The sequence below is a fragment of the Aethalodelphis obliquidens genome, unplaced genomic scaffold (assembly GCF_003676395.1).
Source record: "Aethalodelphis obliquidens isolate GAN/ISIS:26980383/991018 unplaced genomic scaffold, ASM367639v1 scaffold17, whole genome shotgun sequence".
NCBI lineage: Eukaryota > Metazoa > Chordata > Mammalia > Artiodactyla > Delphinidae > Aethalodelphis > Aethalodelphis obliquidens.
The window spans coordinates 23,133,693-23,150,707 of NW_020837961.1; the positions used below are offsets into that span (position 1 = coordinate 23,133,693).

The 17,015-nt window shown below is 39.9% G+C and overlaps 1 protein-coding gene across 3 annotated transcripts in view; it reads right to left on the bottom strand.

Annotated features, from left to right (window-relative positions):
- Nucleotides 1-16,338, bottom strand: part of GYPA (glycophorin A (MNS blood group)) — a 28,055-nt gene extending 11,717 nt beyond the window's left edge. The window contains exons 1-2 of one of the 3 annotated variants that reach the window (XM_027117268.1): nucleotides 16,189-16,338; nucleotides 12,839-12,904 (exon numbers count right to left, since the gene is read on the bottom strand). In XM_027117268.1, coding sequence (XP_026973069.1) covers nucleotides 12,839-12,904; nucleotides 16,189-16,225 — 103 coding nt within the window. In that variant the 5' untranslated portion in view covers nucleotides 16,226-16,338. Of the gene's footprint in view, nucleotides 1-5,780; nucleotides 5,911-12,838; nucleotides 12,905-16,188 lie in introns of those variants that run through there. The other 2 variants (XM_027117266.1, XM_027117267.1) reach the window with 2 other exon arrangements.
- Between the last annotated feature and the right edge of the window lie 677 nt (nucleotides 16,339-17,015).

Genomic DNA, 17,015 nt, shown 5'->3' on the forward strand with positions numbered 1-17,015 from the left:
TTATGAAGTTTTATAAATTAAAGAAGATTTTTTATTGTAAAAGCAATAGATTGAATAAATTAAACTTGGAAAATACAAGAAAGGGCAAAGAAAAATACAAAATTCATCTATCATTCCACCACCCAGAGACAGATACTTTAAACATCTTGGTATATAATCATCTGAACTTTTAGCTATTGCATCTAAATATGGAATAATTGTGTTTAAATATGTAAGTAGCATTTAAAACATATATACCATGAACATATACCCTATATTTTGAATACTCTTCTATTACAAGATTTTTAATGACTGCATAGTATTCCATTGTATGAATACTGTAGTTTATTTATGAATCTCTGACTTTGAACATTCATATTATTTTTACTCTTATGAGAGTTAATACCATTCTGAGACAAACATCAGTGCACTAAACTCTGCAGAGGTATCTCTGCTCATTCTTTTGAGACACTTTAGTGAAGGAACTGGTACCCAAGTATGATGGTATGGGGGTGGAAGGACCCCTGCAGACACTTCTCAGGACAGCATCACCCTAGCTTCTCAGCTGAGTGCTCAAGATTTCCTGGAGAATCCACAAAGAACTGAAAATGCCTTTGGCACTTCTGCTCAGTTTACTGAAAGACAGATTTCCAAGGCCTGCCTCTTTCTACCAGCTGCCAGCTACTCAGTTCACCTTCAAATTGTTCAGGCAAGAACCCACACTGTCTGAAATATTTTCTCCTCTCCTATAAATCCTATTTTCACCTTGTTCCTTGACTTGTCATACTGCTTGATTCATTACTTGTAATGTAAACAGTTGCCACACAAATTAGGCAAATGGTGTGACAAATAACTTGTATCTCTAAGTTATCCTTCAACATTCAGGGATGGTGGTGTAAAAGATAATATAAGAAGAAGAGTGTTTTTTAAATTGTTGTATACTTGATTTTAAATGTTTTAAGTATCCAGCAAAGGAATTCAGTTACACATATATCCATCTATTCTTTTTCAGATTCTTTTCTGTTAGAAGAAAAATCATCTATTTCTCTTAGTTAGTGTTACATCTTCTTTACATCTTTCAGTTCAGTGTCATTCATTCACATTTAGGGCACACGTTTATAACCCCTTGTGGATACCAATGAGCTTTTCTGAAACAAGTGTCCTGGGCTCCTAGATCCCAGGGCTGGCACATTTTGAATTCCTCAGCACTAGAACAGGGCTCTGTACATAATAGGTATTCGGTGAAATACTAACAATTGTAAATGTTTGGCCAGTTTCTTTTCTGGTTTAAAAATTTTTCTTCCAGTTTTATTGAGATATAATTGACATACAGCAATGTATTGTTTGGCCAATTTCTTATAAAGAAACACATAAGTGAGTTTCCAGATTGCATCTAAAATGAACATAACAATGAATTAAACAAGTCACATGACAAAGTGGCATGCACAGAATGAGTGTAAGGATAGTGGAAACCTGCATCTACAGAAGACCAACAAAATATTTTTGAGATTTCGATCACACACAATTTTACAACTAGAAGAAAAGAAATCCCGAAGTGAAAAAACAAAACCATACCAAATTTAAAGTTTTTAAGTGGTAAATGAGTTAAAAAGTTAAAAGTTTAACTGAAGCCATCTAGGAGTTTTGTTTGTTTGTTTGTTTTTTGCGGTACGTGGGCCTCTCACTGTTGTGGCCTCTCCTGTTGCGGAGCACAGGCTCCGGACGCGCAGGCTCAGTGGCCATGGCTCACGGGCCCAGCCGCTCCGTGCGGCATGTGGGATCTTCCCGGACTGGGGCACGAACCCGCATCCCCTGCATCAGCAGGCAGACTCTCAACCACTGTGCCACCAGGGAAGCCCTAGGAGTTTTGATTGAGTGCAAAGATGGCCCTCCTCCAGGCTTCCTGACTGTCTGAGTCAGGATTTGCAGGGGTTAGTTAGGGAGGTGTGTTCTGTCTATGGGACAGTGCCCCCTCCTGTTTGCGAACACCCTCAAGACCCTGCGTGACCCAGCCCCCCGTCTCCCCATCCTCATTGCTTGCCACTCCAATTTCCTCTTGTGGTCCAGCCATGCTGTCATCTCTTGGTTCCTCAAATGAGCCGTACTCTTCTCCATGCCCAGACCTTGTGTGCCTATTCTTCCCTTTGCCTGAAATATCCTCTCGTGGCCCTAACTTGCCTAGTTATCTGCTTTTCAGGTCCCAGTTCAAGGCCATTTTCTTTCTTTCTCTTTTTTTTAAACTTTTAATTTTATATTGGAGTATAGTTGATTAACAATGTTGTGGTAGTTTCACGTGTACAGCAAAGTGATTCAGTTATACATATACATATATCTATTCTTTTTCAAACTGTTTTCCCATTTAGGTTGTTGCATAATATTGGGAGATCTTCTCTGATCTCCCCTACTTAGATTTAGACTAAAAACTCCGCAAAGTTCCCAGTGCTTGGCATGGTGTGGTAAAGCTCAATGAAATCTTATGATAGACTGTTAGAATCCAGATGTGTTCCATAGGCCTTGATGGTGTGGATGAAAAAAGTCACCTGCCATATCAGTAAACAAAGGATATTGCAGGCAGCAAGCTGTCAGCCACTGCAGCTGCCCCAGACTGTGCACCCTGAGGGGATTCAGGATGGAGGAAAGCGGGCTACTGGCCCTAGACAGTTAAGGGACAGATCAAAGGAATGATTTCAATGGGCCCTGACTCTTGCATCTTCCCACACGTGGAGAAGCACTAAATTTATTAACTTGAGGTGTCTGGTTTTCTTTAATTAACAGTAATCTTTTGATATTCTGACTACTTGGTTTTTACTGTAAAACTGCTACATATCTTGGCTCTTCCTTTACCTCTTCGGAGCAGTCCCTCAGAGCGACCTGAAAGGCTGTCTTCTGGGCTTAAGTCCTCAGAAATTCCGCCGAATAAAACATAATTCTCAACTTTTAGGTTGTGCATTTTCTTCAGCCGACAATGGTTCCTAGGCACCTTGGGTATTTATTCTCTTGTTCGTTTATTTACAAGAGTGTGTAGGCTTGTCTCTTTTGTACTAGGAAATACAATGAATTAATAAATAATTCATGGTCTTTCCATCAAGGAAATTCCAGCTTAGTCAAGAGGTAAAAATTTAATCTAAGTGTAATGAAGTATTTTAGGGGATGGTGAAGTGAGGGCACAGGAGACAGTGGTCAGTTCTGTCTGAAAAAGGAGGAGGTGGAAAGACCTCATGGAGAGGTTTTCTGAACCCACCTTGAAGGAAGTCTAGGGTTTCACCCGGCCAACCATGTGGACATTTAGGTACAGAGTCAGCAGGGTCAGCGATGTCCTGGCCCTTGAGACATCCTGGCAGTTTGGAGGAACTACAAGAATCTGTGTGGCTACAGCATATGGTGTGAGAAGCAGTGAAGGCAGTGAAGTTCCATTTGTTGTGGGCCATGGCATGGAATTTCCATGGGCCAAGGCAGTTGGAAAGACGATGAAGGGTTTGAACCAGACTTTCATTTGGGGAGGATCACCGTCCATGGCATGAAGGATGCTGTGGGAAAAACAAACAAAAAAACCATGCCCAGAACTCTTTAGAAGAGGATCCCATCTTGTGTTCAATAGTGGTCAAGATATGCAGTCCTTTTGAAAACAGGACACTCCTCCTTACAGAGGGTCCTTATCACTTGTCAGCATTGCCTTTGGTGGAGAAGGCCTCTATAGATTAAGGGCTTAAAGGGACAGAAAATTACAGCAAAAAAAGAATATGAATAATTTTAAACAAAGTGAGAGAAGGGGAAAACAGAATTTGCTAGGGATAATCAAAGTCTGTAACATTTTTGCTATCAAAATGAGAAAATGCTTAAGGAGAGAGAGATCATTAAAATTAGTTTTGAACTTTAGCAAAACAATTTTAACCCTCTAGGAAAGAGATAGACTTCTTTCTTCTCTACCAGCTACTCCTCAAGGGAAAGGACCATTTGGTGGAAATTTTGTTCTGAAGAAGCAGAGGCTGGAGTCCCAAGCCTCTAAATTGTAGTCAGAACTCAGGAATATCTAACATTGAAGGCAACAAGTTGTTGAGAGGAACAATGTCCTTGAGGCAATTTCCAAAAATTGCACATGCTTTATCCAAGTTCCATTGGTGAGTGTCACGTGCTATAAAAACTGATTGGTGGCCAAATGGATTTGAGGCTGAAATTTTCCATGTATGTTCTTAGAAATACCTGCTTTAATTCTCCAGGTTTAGTTTCTCTGATACAATTTCTTACTAAAGTCACCTAAAACCACCAGCACAGTAAATAAATAAATACTAACTTGCAGTCAGTAAATAAATGACCTAAGAAGAACTTGATAAAAAATGTTTTTTAACATCATTGGCTTAACAATCTAATTTCTGTAGCTGATCTGTGAAATGACCTTTGTCATAGTTATTCTTCCATTTTCTGAAAAAAATAGATAACCTTATAAGTGTTTTGATACGAATACCCATGCTTGGTTAGTGGTATGAAAAGGGCTCAGAGACCTCAAAGTCCAGAGTTCACAATCAGTGTCAGCTTGAAAGAACACGGGCTCTGATCACACAGACAAACTTTTAATTAAATTTTATTCTAACATAAATTCATATGGAACAATTTAAAGAATTTTATCCATCACCTCAAATTAAATAAACCAGCCCCTAATTGGAAAATGTTGCTTAGGAGAAACAAAAGGAATATCTCTTTATACATCCTCAGATGCTTGAGCTCCTTTCACAATTCAAGAGAAGGAACCCCAGATCCCACAAAACATATCTCCAACAACCACCAAGAATGTTCTAGTGCTACATCGATAGCAATAGAGCTCACATTTATTTTACTCTCCCAGGTTCCTAAGGCCCTAATTGGCTAATAGGTAAACGGGGATATATTTAGTCATGCGAAGTTGCAAACTTTCTACGAATAAGCAGATTTTAAACAGGGCTTTTTACAACATAGTCTTCAGTTGGGCCAACTAGGTAGAAAGATTCCAAGGAAATGTGTAGCCATTAAGCAACAGACACGGTTTGCCTGAACCTCATAGAGGCTGGATTACAGGAAGGGTTTCTCTCCTGTGTAGCCATTAAGCAACAGACACGGTTTGCCTGAACCTCATAGAGGCTGGATAACAGGAAGGGTTTCTCTCCTGCTTCTTTTCCTCTTGTGCTCTAGGTCCCTCCTTTTCTGTTGCTAAATCAGCTTTCAATCTGTCTGCCTTGTTCGCTGAATAAAGGTCAATTTCAATATTGTCCTAATTAATTCAGAATGTACTTTTACATTTTACCTTACAAAGACTTTTGGATTATTTAATCCAACTTACTTTATAGAAAAGAAATTTGAAAATTAAATGATTAGCTCAGTTTAACACAGCAGGTAAGGAACAAAACAGAGAACAAATTCTGCTGCTTTCCTATAATATTCCCACTTTCCAGATCTCTGCCTGGTTGAGATCTTGTCAGCAAGATTTTTGATGTTTTAGCATATTAGCTGGTGAACATTGGGGTGCATTGTACACACAAAAAAAGGCAACTAAAGTCCTTGAGATTCCCAGACATCCTAAGGGCCAGAATTGTTATAATAATCACGTAGTCTTCATCTTGATGATTTTTTCACACCAATATATTGTACTACTTCCATTATATCTCTTAGCTCTCAGTGTCCTCTTGCTATAGCCACTAAGAAAAACTGTTTTCTGCTCTAGCAATACTGACCTGAGAGTCTTTTCCTTAATCCCTTTACTTCTGTTGCAGGAACACATCCAGACTATACCTGAAAAATTCCCCCTCTCTCCCCAAGAGAAGCATATTTACCTTGTGGTATCATTGAAGACATTCCAGCATCTGGCCACCCAGGAACAGATGGGTCTTGGGCCATCACTGCACATTTCCTTAGCTGCACTGGGCTCTCAAAACTTACTCTGAAGTTCTTGCCCCGTGCCTACTTGCAATGAATCACTGGCTGAAGCTTGAAGGATGGGTGGAGTATTCGGTAGAAATGTGGAGGAGGAGGAATTAAGGTAAAGAAATAACGTGGGCTAAAATATGGAGAAAGAAAGAGTACAAGGTGCATTTCTGTGGAGGCTCGGGGGCAGCTGGCAGGCCAAGGTTGGCAAACCTCTCAGACCTACAAGAGTTTAATGTTCAAGTGGCGAATTAGCGCAAAATGGAATAGAAGGGTAGGTTTAGCAGGGCCTCCATCTCCTAGTTAAAAACATTTTTTTCATTCTCCAAGTAGTGAGATGGCGTTTGCTTTGGTACTTTGCACAAAGTACGTATTAGGGACTGGAACTGAATCACTTCATTTTAGATTTGGGAAGGAAGGAGTGAATGAATGAATATACCACCCAGAATATTAAACATTCCAAATTTGCACGGTGGTGTCATCTCATATTTGCCTGACGTCGGAATTGTTCCAGAACATTCACCCCTTTTGTCTCTTATCCTCACTGCTCTGACCTCACGGTTGGTCATGAAAACCGTGTCTGGGTGTTGCAGGAGGGACATGACAGGGCCCCTGACACTGTTCCCAGTGTGTGGAGGAGGTGGGGTGACTTGGGGGTTAGGGACACAGTTGGGAACGGAGGTCCTGTCTCCCGGCACACTTCTCTGGCTTCCAGCCACTAAACCACACAGCTCTCCCAAACAGCTGACCTTGCTCACATGGAATGTCATCAGAAAGAAGGTAAAATGCAACGTTGGACAAACACCCTACAGTTTTGCTCTCTGCCTAAACTTCCAGCCACCGAGCTCCTGTCAGGATGTGATAAAGTCATTTTACACAGCTGTTGGTTTTAGTTTGGTTCCCTCCTGACTTGCAGTTGATAGAAGTCTTATCTCACAAAAGCCAACTCTTATAAGGATACACCCCACCTATGAAATGCTTTCAATAGTTTCCAAGTCAGAAAAGGAAATTTCCTAAGTGCTACAGTTTTCTGGCATTGTGATGACCATGAAAACTGATAGATAATGTATTTGTGGAAGTTCTGCCCAGCTCATTTGTGGTAAAACTGGGAAAAAAACACATCTGCTGGCTTCCAACTCAATGTCCTTCTGCCAGGCTTCTTTGTTTTCTACAGAACGAACGTACAAACAGAGCTCTTGCCTATTCCAAAGGATGTTTGGAGAAGGCTATTGCCACGAAGCAATACTTTAAAAGAAATACTCAGTTTTGCCCTTGAACCAAAGGATTGACAAACTCAATTTGGGTCAACTTGTGATAATATAGTTAGATGTCCCTCTTGTCTCTTGTTATTCATTTCTCTTTTTTGGAAAGGTTTTAGTAAGCCAAGGTAGCCAGTTACAATTTAGAAAAATTGAACTTTCTAAAGGATAAAGTTGTTGATGGGATAACATTTGAGCTTAGTGTTTTGAATAGCCCTCAAAATGTTGTGCACTCTCTGGTTAATAGCTCTTAAAGAAGGACACAGCATGTCCACTGGTGCAATTAGTGGGCCAGATGTCAAACACAATGACCCAGTTTCTGCTCACCTGCAGAGTGGCTTGCTTTGGCAGTTCCCAGCAGCCAATGGGTCGCACCTCTGCCTTCCTTAACTTAGTAGAGAACAGCTCCTCCCTGAGTCTGCCTTGGAGCTGCTATGGCTTAGGACAGTGGTTTCCCTCATGGAACCCTGAACTATATAGCCTGGTTCTGTGCTGCCCAGCTTCTAGTCACCCTTATTGCTCCAAACTATTGCTGAGCCAGAGAGTAAGAGAGAGAAAAACCAGCCTATAATCCCAGCCATTGTGCATTCTTCAGCCTGGATAGATAGAAAGCAAGGGATATTTCTGTTCATTGTCCCAGGGCAAAAGGAGATCAGGATTCTGGTCCTGGTTTTGCCACTACTTGGTTGGGGATCTGAGTAAGTCACTGAACTTTTTTGGGCCTCAGTGTCTCGTTTCTAATATGAGAGTGAAGGAACACATGTCCTTTAAGGTGCTTCATTATTCCAAAATCATAGACATTCATATGTCTGAGATGGTAATATTCATAATCAACATGTATATTTACTACATAATAGGCATTTTCTCTTCAAAACAATTACCTGAGAGCATATTATATATTAATCATCATGTATAGAGGAGAAAAACAAAGATCAGAAACATGGCCTAATTTGCCTAAGATCACGCAGCTGATAGATGGTGGAGCTGGAGTTTGAATTCCCATCTACTTGACTGCAGAACTGTCTGCCAAGGTCTACCATAATCTATGCAAAATATAAAGAATGAGGACACCAAATAAATTTCATTAAGAGAAGATGAAATTCTCACCAAATTAGGCAACTAACTCTCAAGCAAGCCTTCCCTTGCAGCAAATCAGGGCTAACTGAAAAGATGCAAAAATAATAATTCACCTTGTGCAGAAGCTGAGGGTAGGAGGGTTATTCCTCTAACATACAGTGACAGAGTGACTTGTAGTGTCAGATCCAGGTTACGGAAGGCCAGATGTTTCTGGTTGGTAGCAATTTGTTAACCGAAATCTCACTTTTTCCAGTGAAGCATCTTCCAGTCCAGTTACTCTTTGCTTATCATAAATCCTCAGAACTAAAGGAGATTTCACATACTTTAGAGGTGTCAGCTTTATTTTAAGATATTGGCATTTCTGTAGCTAAACTCCCTATACGTATTAGGTTAGGGGTTAAAGGAAGTTAGACTGGATGAGAAAAATTCTAATTAAAAATGAAAACTTTACCCCAAAGTTCTCACACCACCGAGACTTCCTGTCACTGGCTGGACAACCATGAATAGGAACAGTAGAGATTAGATCAGCATACTCACTCTTGACTGCACGTTAGAATCATCTGTGGTACCCAGACATTGGAGTCTAATGTGTTGCCTGCAGCAAGAACCATTGTCCCAGTCTACATAAACATGTAGAAACTTCATTTTCTTAATCTTTAAGATCTTTTCTTACATTTGCAAAGGTTCTTATGTCACCCTTACCTTGTGTTGCACAGATTCATAAAATGATTGGATATTAGCCTGGTTTGCTTGAGAAAGAATACCATTCACACTTTTCCATATTAAATGATGGTATTTCTTGGGCTTTTGTGATAGGAAACCCCATCTCCCCGACATTTGATTTCACTGTAATGCACTTCCCAAGGGTAAGTTCCTCAGTGTGTGAAACAGACAAAGTGGAATGGCTCTGGTGGAAACCTGGGTTCCAGGCCTGGAGCCTCATACCCCATGTCCACAGCCACCTGGGAGCTTCCCCAAGGAACTCCACAGGCACTCAGCTGGAAAATCCTCAGTCTAAAACTGATTTTTTAAATTTTAGGTTGGGATCCCTTAGTGTAAGAGTTGGTAAACATTCTTCTGTAAAGGGGTAAAGAAAAAACATTTTAGGCTTTGCAGGTCAGTCTCTGTTACAGCTCTATAGTTCTGTTGTTACAGGGCAAAAGCAGCCACTGACAATATATCAGCCAATGTATAAATGAGTGAGTACAGCTGTGTTCCAGTAATTATTTATGGACACTCAGATTAAAATTTCATATAATATCCACATGTCACAAAATATTCTTTTGGTTTTTTTAAGCACTTAAGAATGTAAAAATCATTCTTAATTTTCAGGCTATACAAAAGCAGGTAGTGGGTTGGATTTGGCTCATGGGCTATAGTTTGTTGGCCCCGGCATTAGTGTATTTGGAATCTCTGGATGTGGAACTCAGTCATCAGTACTTTTTAGAGTCCCTCAAATGATTCCAACATGTAGTCAAGATAGTGAATTCCTGCTATAAGGGGCCATGAAATCAGTTTACTCAGTTGTCACTGGCATTAAAAAAATTAAATTGTATAAAATAGAAGACAGTACGTGAAAGTACATCACACATTGTAAGGACAGTTATGATTTTGTGAAAGTTTCTTTCATACATATATATGTTTATGTGTTTGTCTCTGTGTACAATGAGTTGCAATGTACATTCACTATGTGTTAATCGTCCTTGAATATGTCTTGTTGATAGATTCACCTGGCTATACCCTATCTGAATACCTGGCCTCCAGAGGGGCTAAGGGAGTCAATAGCCCTTGTCACAATTGAAATCCACTTAAGGCACCCACAAGCTATTGGCCAGTTAGCTTCATACTCCAGCAGCCTTATCCGGCTTATATAAGGTCTATAAAAGCAGTTAGAGTTTCTATGTGTGCTGTACCATTAAAATGGTACATTGCTGAATTGCTTGACAAGATATTTTGAGATCTGTACCTGACAGAACAGGGAGGGTACCAAGAGGCAAATTTGTGCCGTGTTTCTCCTGGTAAGATGCAATGTCATTGCTGCGATCCATCTTCCCAGTTGCCTTCAACAGATGCACTATGTTCACATTTTGTGCTTTGGGTTTATTTCCTTTCCTTTCAATTTTTAAATATCATCATGACAGAGAAATAAGTGGTGATATCAAAGGGAGAGCCCTAGATAAAAAGTCATCTAGTCCAGATAAAAAGGAGCAGAAGGTTAACATCATAGTCATAAAATTAGGGTTCATTAGCTGCACCAAAAGGAGAAGACAGACTACCAGCCTTCACTATAGGCTTCATTTTAGTGAAAGCACGAGCAGAACACTGAGTGACAATGCCGCAAGAGTAAGGAAGGGCCAAGCTCGGAACATCAATGTGTATGACAAATAAGGCAATATCATATTTGGATTAAATGCACAGACTCTAGAGCCTGAATGCCTGGGTTCAAACTAATTTCACTAACTACTGGCTGAGACCTTGGGCAGCTGATTTACTCACTCTGTACCTTTGTTTCATAATTTATGAAATGGGGATAATAATTGTCTATCATATGTAGTTATTGACTAAGATAAATGAGTTAAATATATACATATATATTTATATAAATGTTTACAAAAACAGAAAAACTGATCTTAAAATTCATATGGAATTGCTAGGGACCCCAAATAGCCAAAATCATCTTGAAAAAGTACAAAGATGGATGACTTACATTTCACAATTTCAAAACTTACTACAAAGCAACAGTAATCAAAACAGTGTGGTGCTGCTCTAAGGATCAATGGAATAGAATCGAGAGTCTAGAAATAAACTCATATATCTGTGATAATTGATTTTCAGCAAGACCATTAAAAGGGGAAAGATCTAAAATATCAAGGGAGATAAGGCTGTAGACAAGCTGAGGCCAGAACTCTACTCCTGCATTTTATACTGGGGGTTGGTATGGTGCTTGGGGACTGAAGGAAGAATGTACAATGTTTTGTGACTTGGGGCTTGCAGTGTTTTTGGAGTCATTTACTTTACTGAAACAGACATGAGTCAGAACACTGCCTGACTCCCAAGATGTGGTAGGAGTCTCTCAGTGAATAAAGCATCCCAAGGTTCTATATACTGCCACTTTCCAGATACTCTTAGCTAATAAAGTGTGGCAGCTGGGGGCTTGGAGATGAGTTATTGTATCATAACAGAAACAAGCCCTGTAAAAAACAGAAAATGGACCTTTTCCAAAGAAGACATACATATGGACAACAGGCACATGAAAAGATGCTCAACATTGCTAAACATCAGAGAAATGCAAATCAAAACCACAATGAAATATCACCTCACACCTGTCAGAATGGCTATCATCAAAAAATCTACAAATAACAAAATGTTGGCAAGGATGTGGAGAAAAAGGAACCCTTGTACACTGCTGGTGGGAATGTAGATTGGTGCAGCCATTATGGAAAACAGTACGGAGATTCCTCCAAAAACTAAAAATAGAACCACCGTATGATCCGGCAATTCCACTCCTGGGTATATATAGAAAGAAAATGAAAACACTAATTTCAAAAAATATATGAACTCCAATGTTCATAGCAGCACTATTTACAATAGCCAAGATACAGAGGCAACCTAAGTGTCCATCAAGAGATGAATGGGTAAAGAAGATGCAGTACACACACACACACACACACACACAGGAATATTACTCAGTCATAAAAAAGAATGAAACTCTGCCATTAGCAACAACATGGATGGACCTAAAAGGTATTATACTTGTGAAATAAATCAGAGAAGGACAAATATTATATGTTATCACTTATAATGTGGAATCTAAAAAATAAAACAAATGAATGACTATAACAAAACAGAAATAGAGTCACAGATATAGAGAACAAACTAGTGGTTACCAGTGGGGAGAGGGAATGGGGTAGGGGCAAAATAGAGGTAGGGGATTAAGAGGTACAAACTACTATGTATAAAATAAATAAGCTACAAGAATATATTGTACAGCACAGGGAATATAGTCAATATTTTATAATAGATTTAAATGGAGTATAATCTATAAAAATATTGAATCACTACGTTGCACACTTGAAACTAATATAATACTGTAAATCAACTATATTTCAATTTAAAAAAAAAAAACAGAAAGTGGGAAAATAGTAACCATGGGTTATCTCATACGTTTACTGTCAATTCTTGCTCTTTTGTCTGTCAGATCCCTGAAATCAATTTCAGTATACATCACAACCAAGTTTATTTCAGTAGTAATAAGCACGATGAAATGAATATGCTGGTGTCTAGGTTTTCCTCTGTTAATGTTTGTCAGCATTGCTTAATGATAGAGACATCTTAGAAAGCAAAGATTGTGTGTGTTCAGTTTAATTTTAAAAGTTTTTTAAAACTTTTCCTAATTATATTTGATGATTCTTTTCACAGAGAATTTAGAAAGTACGAAAAAGCAGAAAAAAATGACCTCCAATCCCAACACCCAGAGATAACCCTGGAATATTTCTTTTCAGTATTGTTGCTTTAGTTTTAATTTAGTTCATTTATCACAGAAAACTACACAGAAAGTTACTTATTAAATATATAGATATGATAATAATGGCTGGAAATCTATTGCCCGTCTGCTTTTGTTGGTAACTTACCTGATGTTGTAGTTGTAACACCTATTTTTGGAGTAGTTGTGGCAACAGCTTTAGTAAAAATATAACCTATAAAGACATTTGAGAAAATTATTTAAAATGTGCTTCCCCAATAGGTTCATAGATGTTTTCGGTCATCCTCTAGAGACCAAAGTAAAAAGAAATTCATCACAAGAATGTTAAATTCAACTTTCCAACTTAAAATCAGTGTAAGTCAATTTTGAGATACTGTCTTTTCTTCCCCCTCTTAGAAATCCTTCTCCAGGAGTTCATAGTGAGAGTGTTCATTTCTTTCTAAAAATTTCGCATCAAACTACAGATTTATAGATTTGGTAGCTAGCCTAACAGATCATCTCAGGCTGACCTTTGAGGTATCACTGAAGTTTGGAGATGAAAGGGATTTTAGATGCCATCTAGTCTGTGTTTTATTTCAGAGGCAGGAGAAAACTGAGGCCCATGGGGGTCAATTGATTCTCCACAGTTAAACTAACCTGCAGCAAAATTCTGGTCATTTGTCATTTCTGCAACTATTATTAATTGAGTGCCTACTGTGTGCCTAGCAGTGTGGAGGATGCATAAAGGAAGCACAGGTTTGACTTTTAAGAAATTTAGAGTGCTGTTGTCCCTGAAACCCAGTTCGGAACTCATTCCCATAACAATTAAATGGAGAGAAAGGGTCTCCTCTTGGATCACTGAAGAAAAAGGAGAAGCCTTGTTTCTTTGCTTAGTCATTCTAATGGTGTGTCTGCAGGCATGTGTGGTAAGGTGCACATGGCTAATCATGGTCCAGGGACACAGAGCTCTCTCCAAAGGCTTCTTAGCATCAGGACCCGATTTTCAAATCAAAGCTTTGGCTTTTCCTTGAACACACTATGTCTTCTCCTGCCTTAGAACTTTCGCCCTTCGTGTCTCCTCCACCTCCAGTGCCCTTCCCCAGATTTTGCAAGGTTGGCCTCTTCTCATTGTTCAGCTCTCATCAGAAATGTTACGAACTCAGAGAAATATTTCCTGCTCCTCGTCTCTACATCAGCCTTCTGCACTGTGTTCATCACCTTCCCTGGTTTAATTCTCTGTGTGCTATTTTTCACTGTCTTTTCTTCTTTTAATAATTTACTTGTTCTGCTGAATGTCTGTATCCCCCTCCCCATCTGCCCCCACCCGCCCTGGACTCCAACTCTGGGAGCTCATTTATCTCACTGCTGTGGCCTCGGTGTTTGTCATCTGACACGTAATTACTGAATGAACAAATGAGTGGATGAATTCAGGGATTGGGAATAAAATAATTTCAAAAAAACTTACTCTGTATTAGGAGGATGACATCTGATACTCTTAGAATTAGAAGTTTTGACTTTACCCTTAAGATTACTGGAGAAGCAAATAAGTTTTTTTTTCCTCATTTCCTCACACTTTTCACATTCTCCTCTTCAACTAATGAATAAGAGGGGGAAATTTTTTCCAGTGTCTTTCTATTATTCTATAAAGTCGTCACATCAAGAGAGTTTCTTTGGAGCAGCGGTCCCCAACCTTTTTGGCACCAGGGACCGGTTTCATGGAAGACCATTTTTCCATGGACCAGGGGATGGGGGTTGGGGGGGGATGGTTCAGGCGGTAATGCGAGCCATGGGGAGTGGCTATAAATACAGATGAAGCTTCGCTCCCTTGACCGCCGCTCACCTCCTGCTGTGCGGTCCGGTTCCTAACAGGCTGGTTGGGGATCCCTGCTTTGGAGGGTTCCAGAAGATGCAAAGATGATGACAGTCTTGGCCCTGGAGACCAAGGCAGCCTTTGGAGTCACTTGAACTTGCTGACCTCCTGAAGCCTCATTTAAGGCCTTACTGCACTACCTGCTTGAGCACTGGTGAAATGAATTTCTTTCTTTTCCAGGAATCCTTTCCACATATTCCGCCCCACCCCTCCCCCAAATGGGTAATGTGTCTAATTCGATTGAGTAACCCCACTTTGCCCTCTGGAACCACGCAATGAATACCTCTTGTCTCTTCTGTGTAAGAGCTCTACAAATGTCTGAATATATTTAAATATTCTGCCACATTCCTTCCACGTGTTTTCTTTTCTTCAAGCTAAATGTTTTCATTCCTTGCCACTTAAAAAAAACTAGAGCAACTTTGTTAATCTTCTGTTTTCCTGGAATTTTCCCATTCTCCATCACTTCTCAGAAATCCCCATCCCATACCCAGGTTTGTTTCCTAGTTTATAACTATTATCATAGCTAAATACTTATTTACTCCTTTACTATGTGCCAGGCACTGGAGTAAGGACATTACAGTAATTAGTTTGTTTAGTCCTTAGGTGCTTACTAGGAGGCAGGTACCAACATTGTCTGCATTTTACAGACATGGATGCTGAGGCCAAGAGAGGGAAAGTATTTTGCTTAATTTCCCCAGCTTTCAGATGTGAAGCCAGGTTTGAACCTAGTTCTGTCTTTCATGCCCGTGCTTTAACCATGACACTACTCTACCCCCTGATGTATCTTAGAAAATGCTGGATCCCTTCCCCATCTCCTAGAGCGCCCGGTAGATCCTTGATGCTTGCTGTAACTCGAGTTACAACCACGTTTGAGGGGCTAAACACATTTCAAGTCATTGCCTGCTCCTTATCTATGTGCCGGGCACCAGTATTTCTGACACATAAACACTCCATTTGAGAAGACGTTAACCATTAACACTCTCGGGAAGAGGCCAAAAGTAATGATAATTTGATACCACTTCATAATATACCTATGTTATTTCTTTTTTTAATGAATGGATTTCGATTTCTCCCCAAACCACATAACCCCTTAGCCAATAAGAGTTCTTTCTTTTTTTGTTTTTTCTACCTTACACCTCAGTAATGGACCACAATGTGAGAAATAACTCCCCCGTGGATTCAGGGTTCATGCTTGTGGCTTGTACATTTTTGGCAGGAGAAGGCGAAATCATAATTTTTTGGAAGACTTTTTTGAAAACTGAAGACCGTATATCCACTATCACCTTCACGAATGACTTTCTAACTTAGAAGTTAAACTTGTGAAAACTCCGGTAAAGCAACACATTCCTTCACACAGAGATGTTTCTCAGTGTATTTGGTAAAATTCTTTTAATTCTGGCTAGGCATAGGATTGAAGCATGCTTCGCATCCTGGAACTGTGCTGTGATCCAGTCACAATTACTGGGCCCCCTGGAGCCATTTCTTCCATGGAGTCCCAATAAGAATCCATCCTCCAGACTGGGATCTGAGATACTACTCGTTTAGGTATTCGTTTAAGTCAGATAGGACTAAAATGGGATCGTTTATCTTTGCATGTATAATCCTATATCCCATATAACAGCACCCTGCGAAAAAATAATTCCACTTACCTGACAATAGTAGCACAAAGATCATTTTTCCGTGCATCCTGAGATCATGAGCTCGCTTGCCAAGGTCAGTGCAAGAAGTCCGCCAAGGAAGACTGGTGGGACATCTGTGGCCTCAGCCTGCACTCTGTTATCTTTCAGGCCCACCTTCTCCAGGCATTGGGTGATAGGCCGGGTGACATTTTTAAATGATGCAAAGTTGTGAACCGTCTATCCGTAAAGATACGTGGTTATCTGCTTAACCAGGATTATTAAAGTGTTCAGTCAAATCTTCACTTTAGGGAACTGGCAGCTACATGTTAAATTTACTTTGCATAAATTCAGTGGGCTTGGTAAGGTAGTAGCAGTCAGGAGCCACCCAATTGGACAAACAAGAATTAGACTGTGAAGGCCTGAGACTAGGGTCTGAGCCAGGCTGAGGTCACTATAATAGAGCTAGGAAAATTCTCATTTTTAATGTGGAGTTTCTTGTGGGCCAGGGAGAAAATGACTCCTTACATGAAATAAATGTATTGGAGAACTGGAATTACCACTGGAGTGCTCTGAGGTTTGAAAAAACTCTCCAACCCATGCAAGTCATACAGCAATGTAAGAATACATGCGATGCAAGAAATCTTTAATTCAAAATAGAGTTTGAATGGAAGAGCTAGGGCCCACACAGAACCAGCGAGGTGAGCTTCCCTCCAAACACATCTCACTAAGGAAGCATAAATGGATGACGAGACAATAAATGTGAAGTATGGCCATCCGAGGAAGGTCAGTTTTAAAGGGAGGCGGAATTAGATCTGAAACAGCTCAGAAGGTGTTTGGGTACTCTACCTCAAACACCT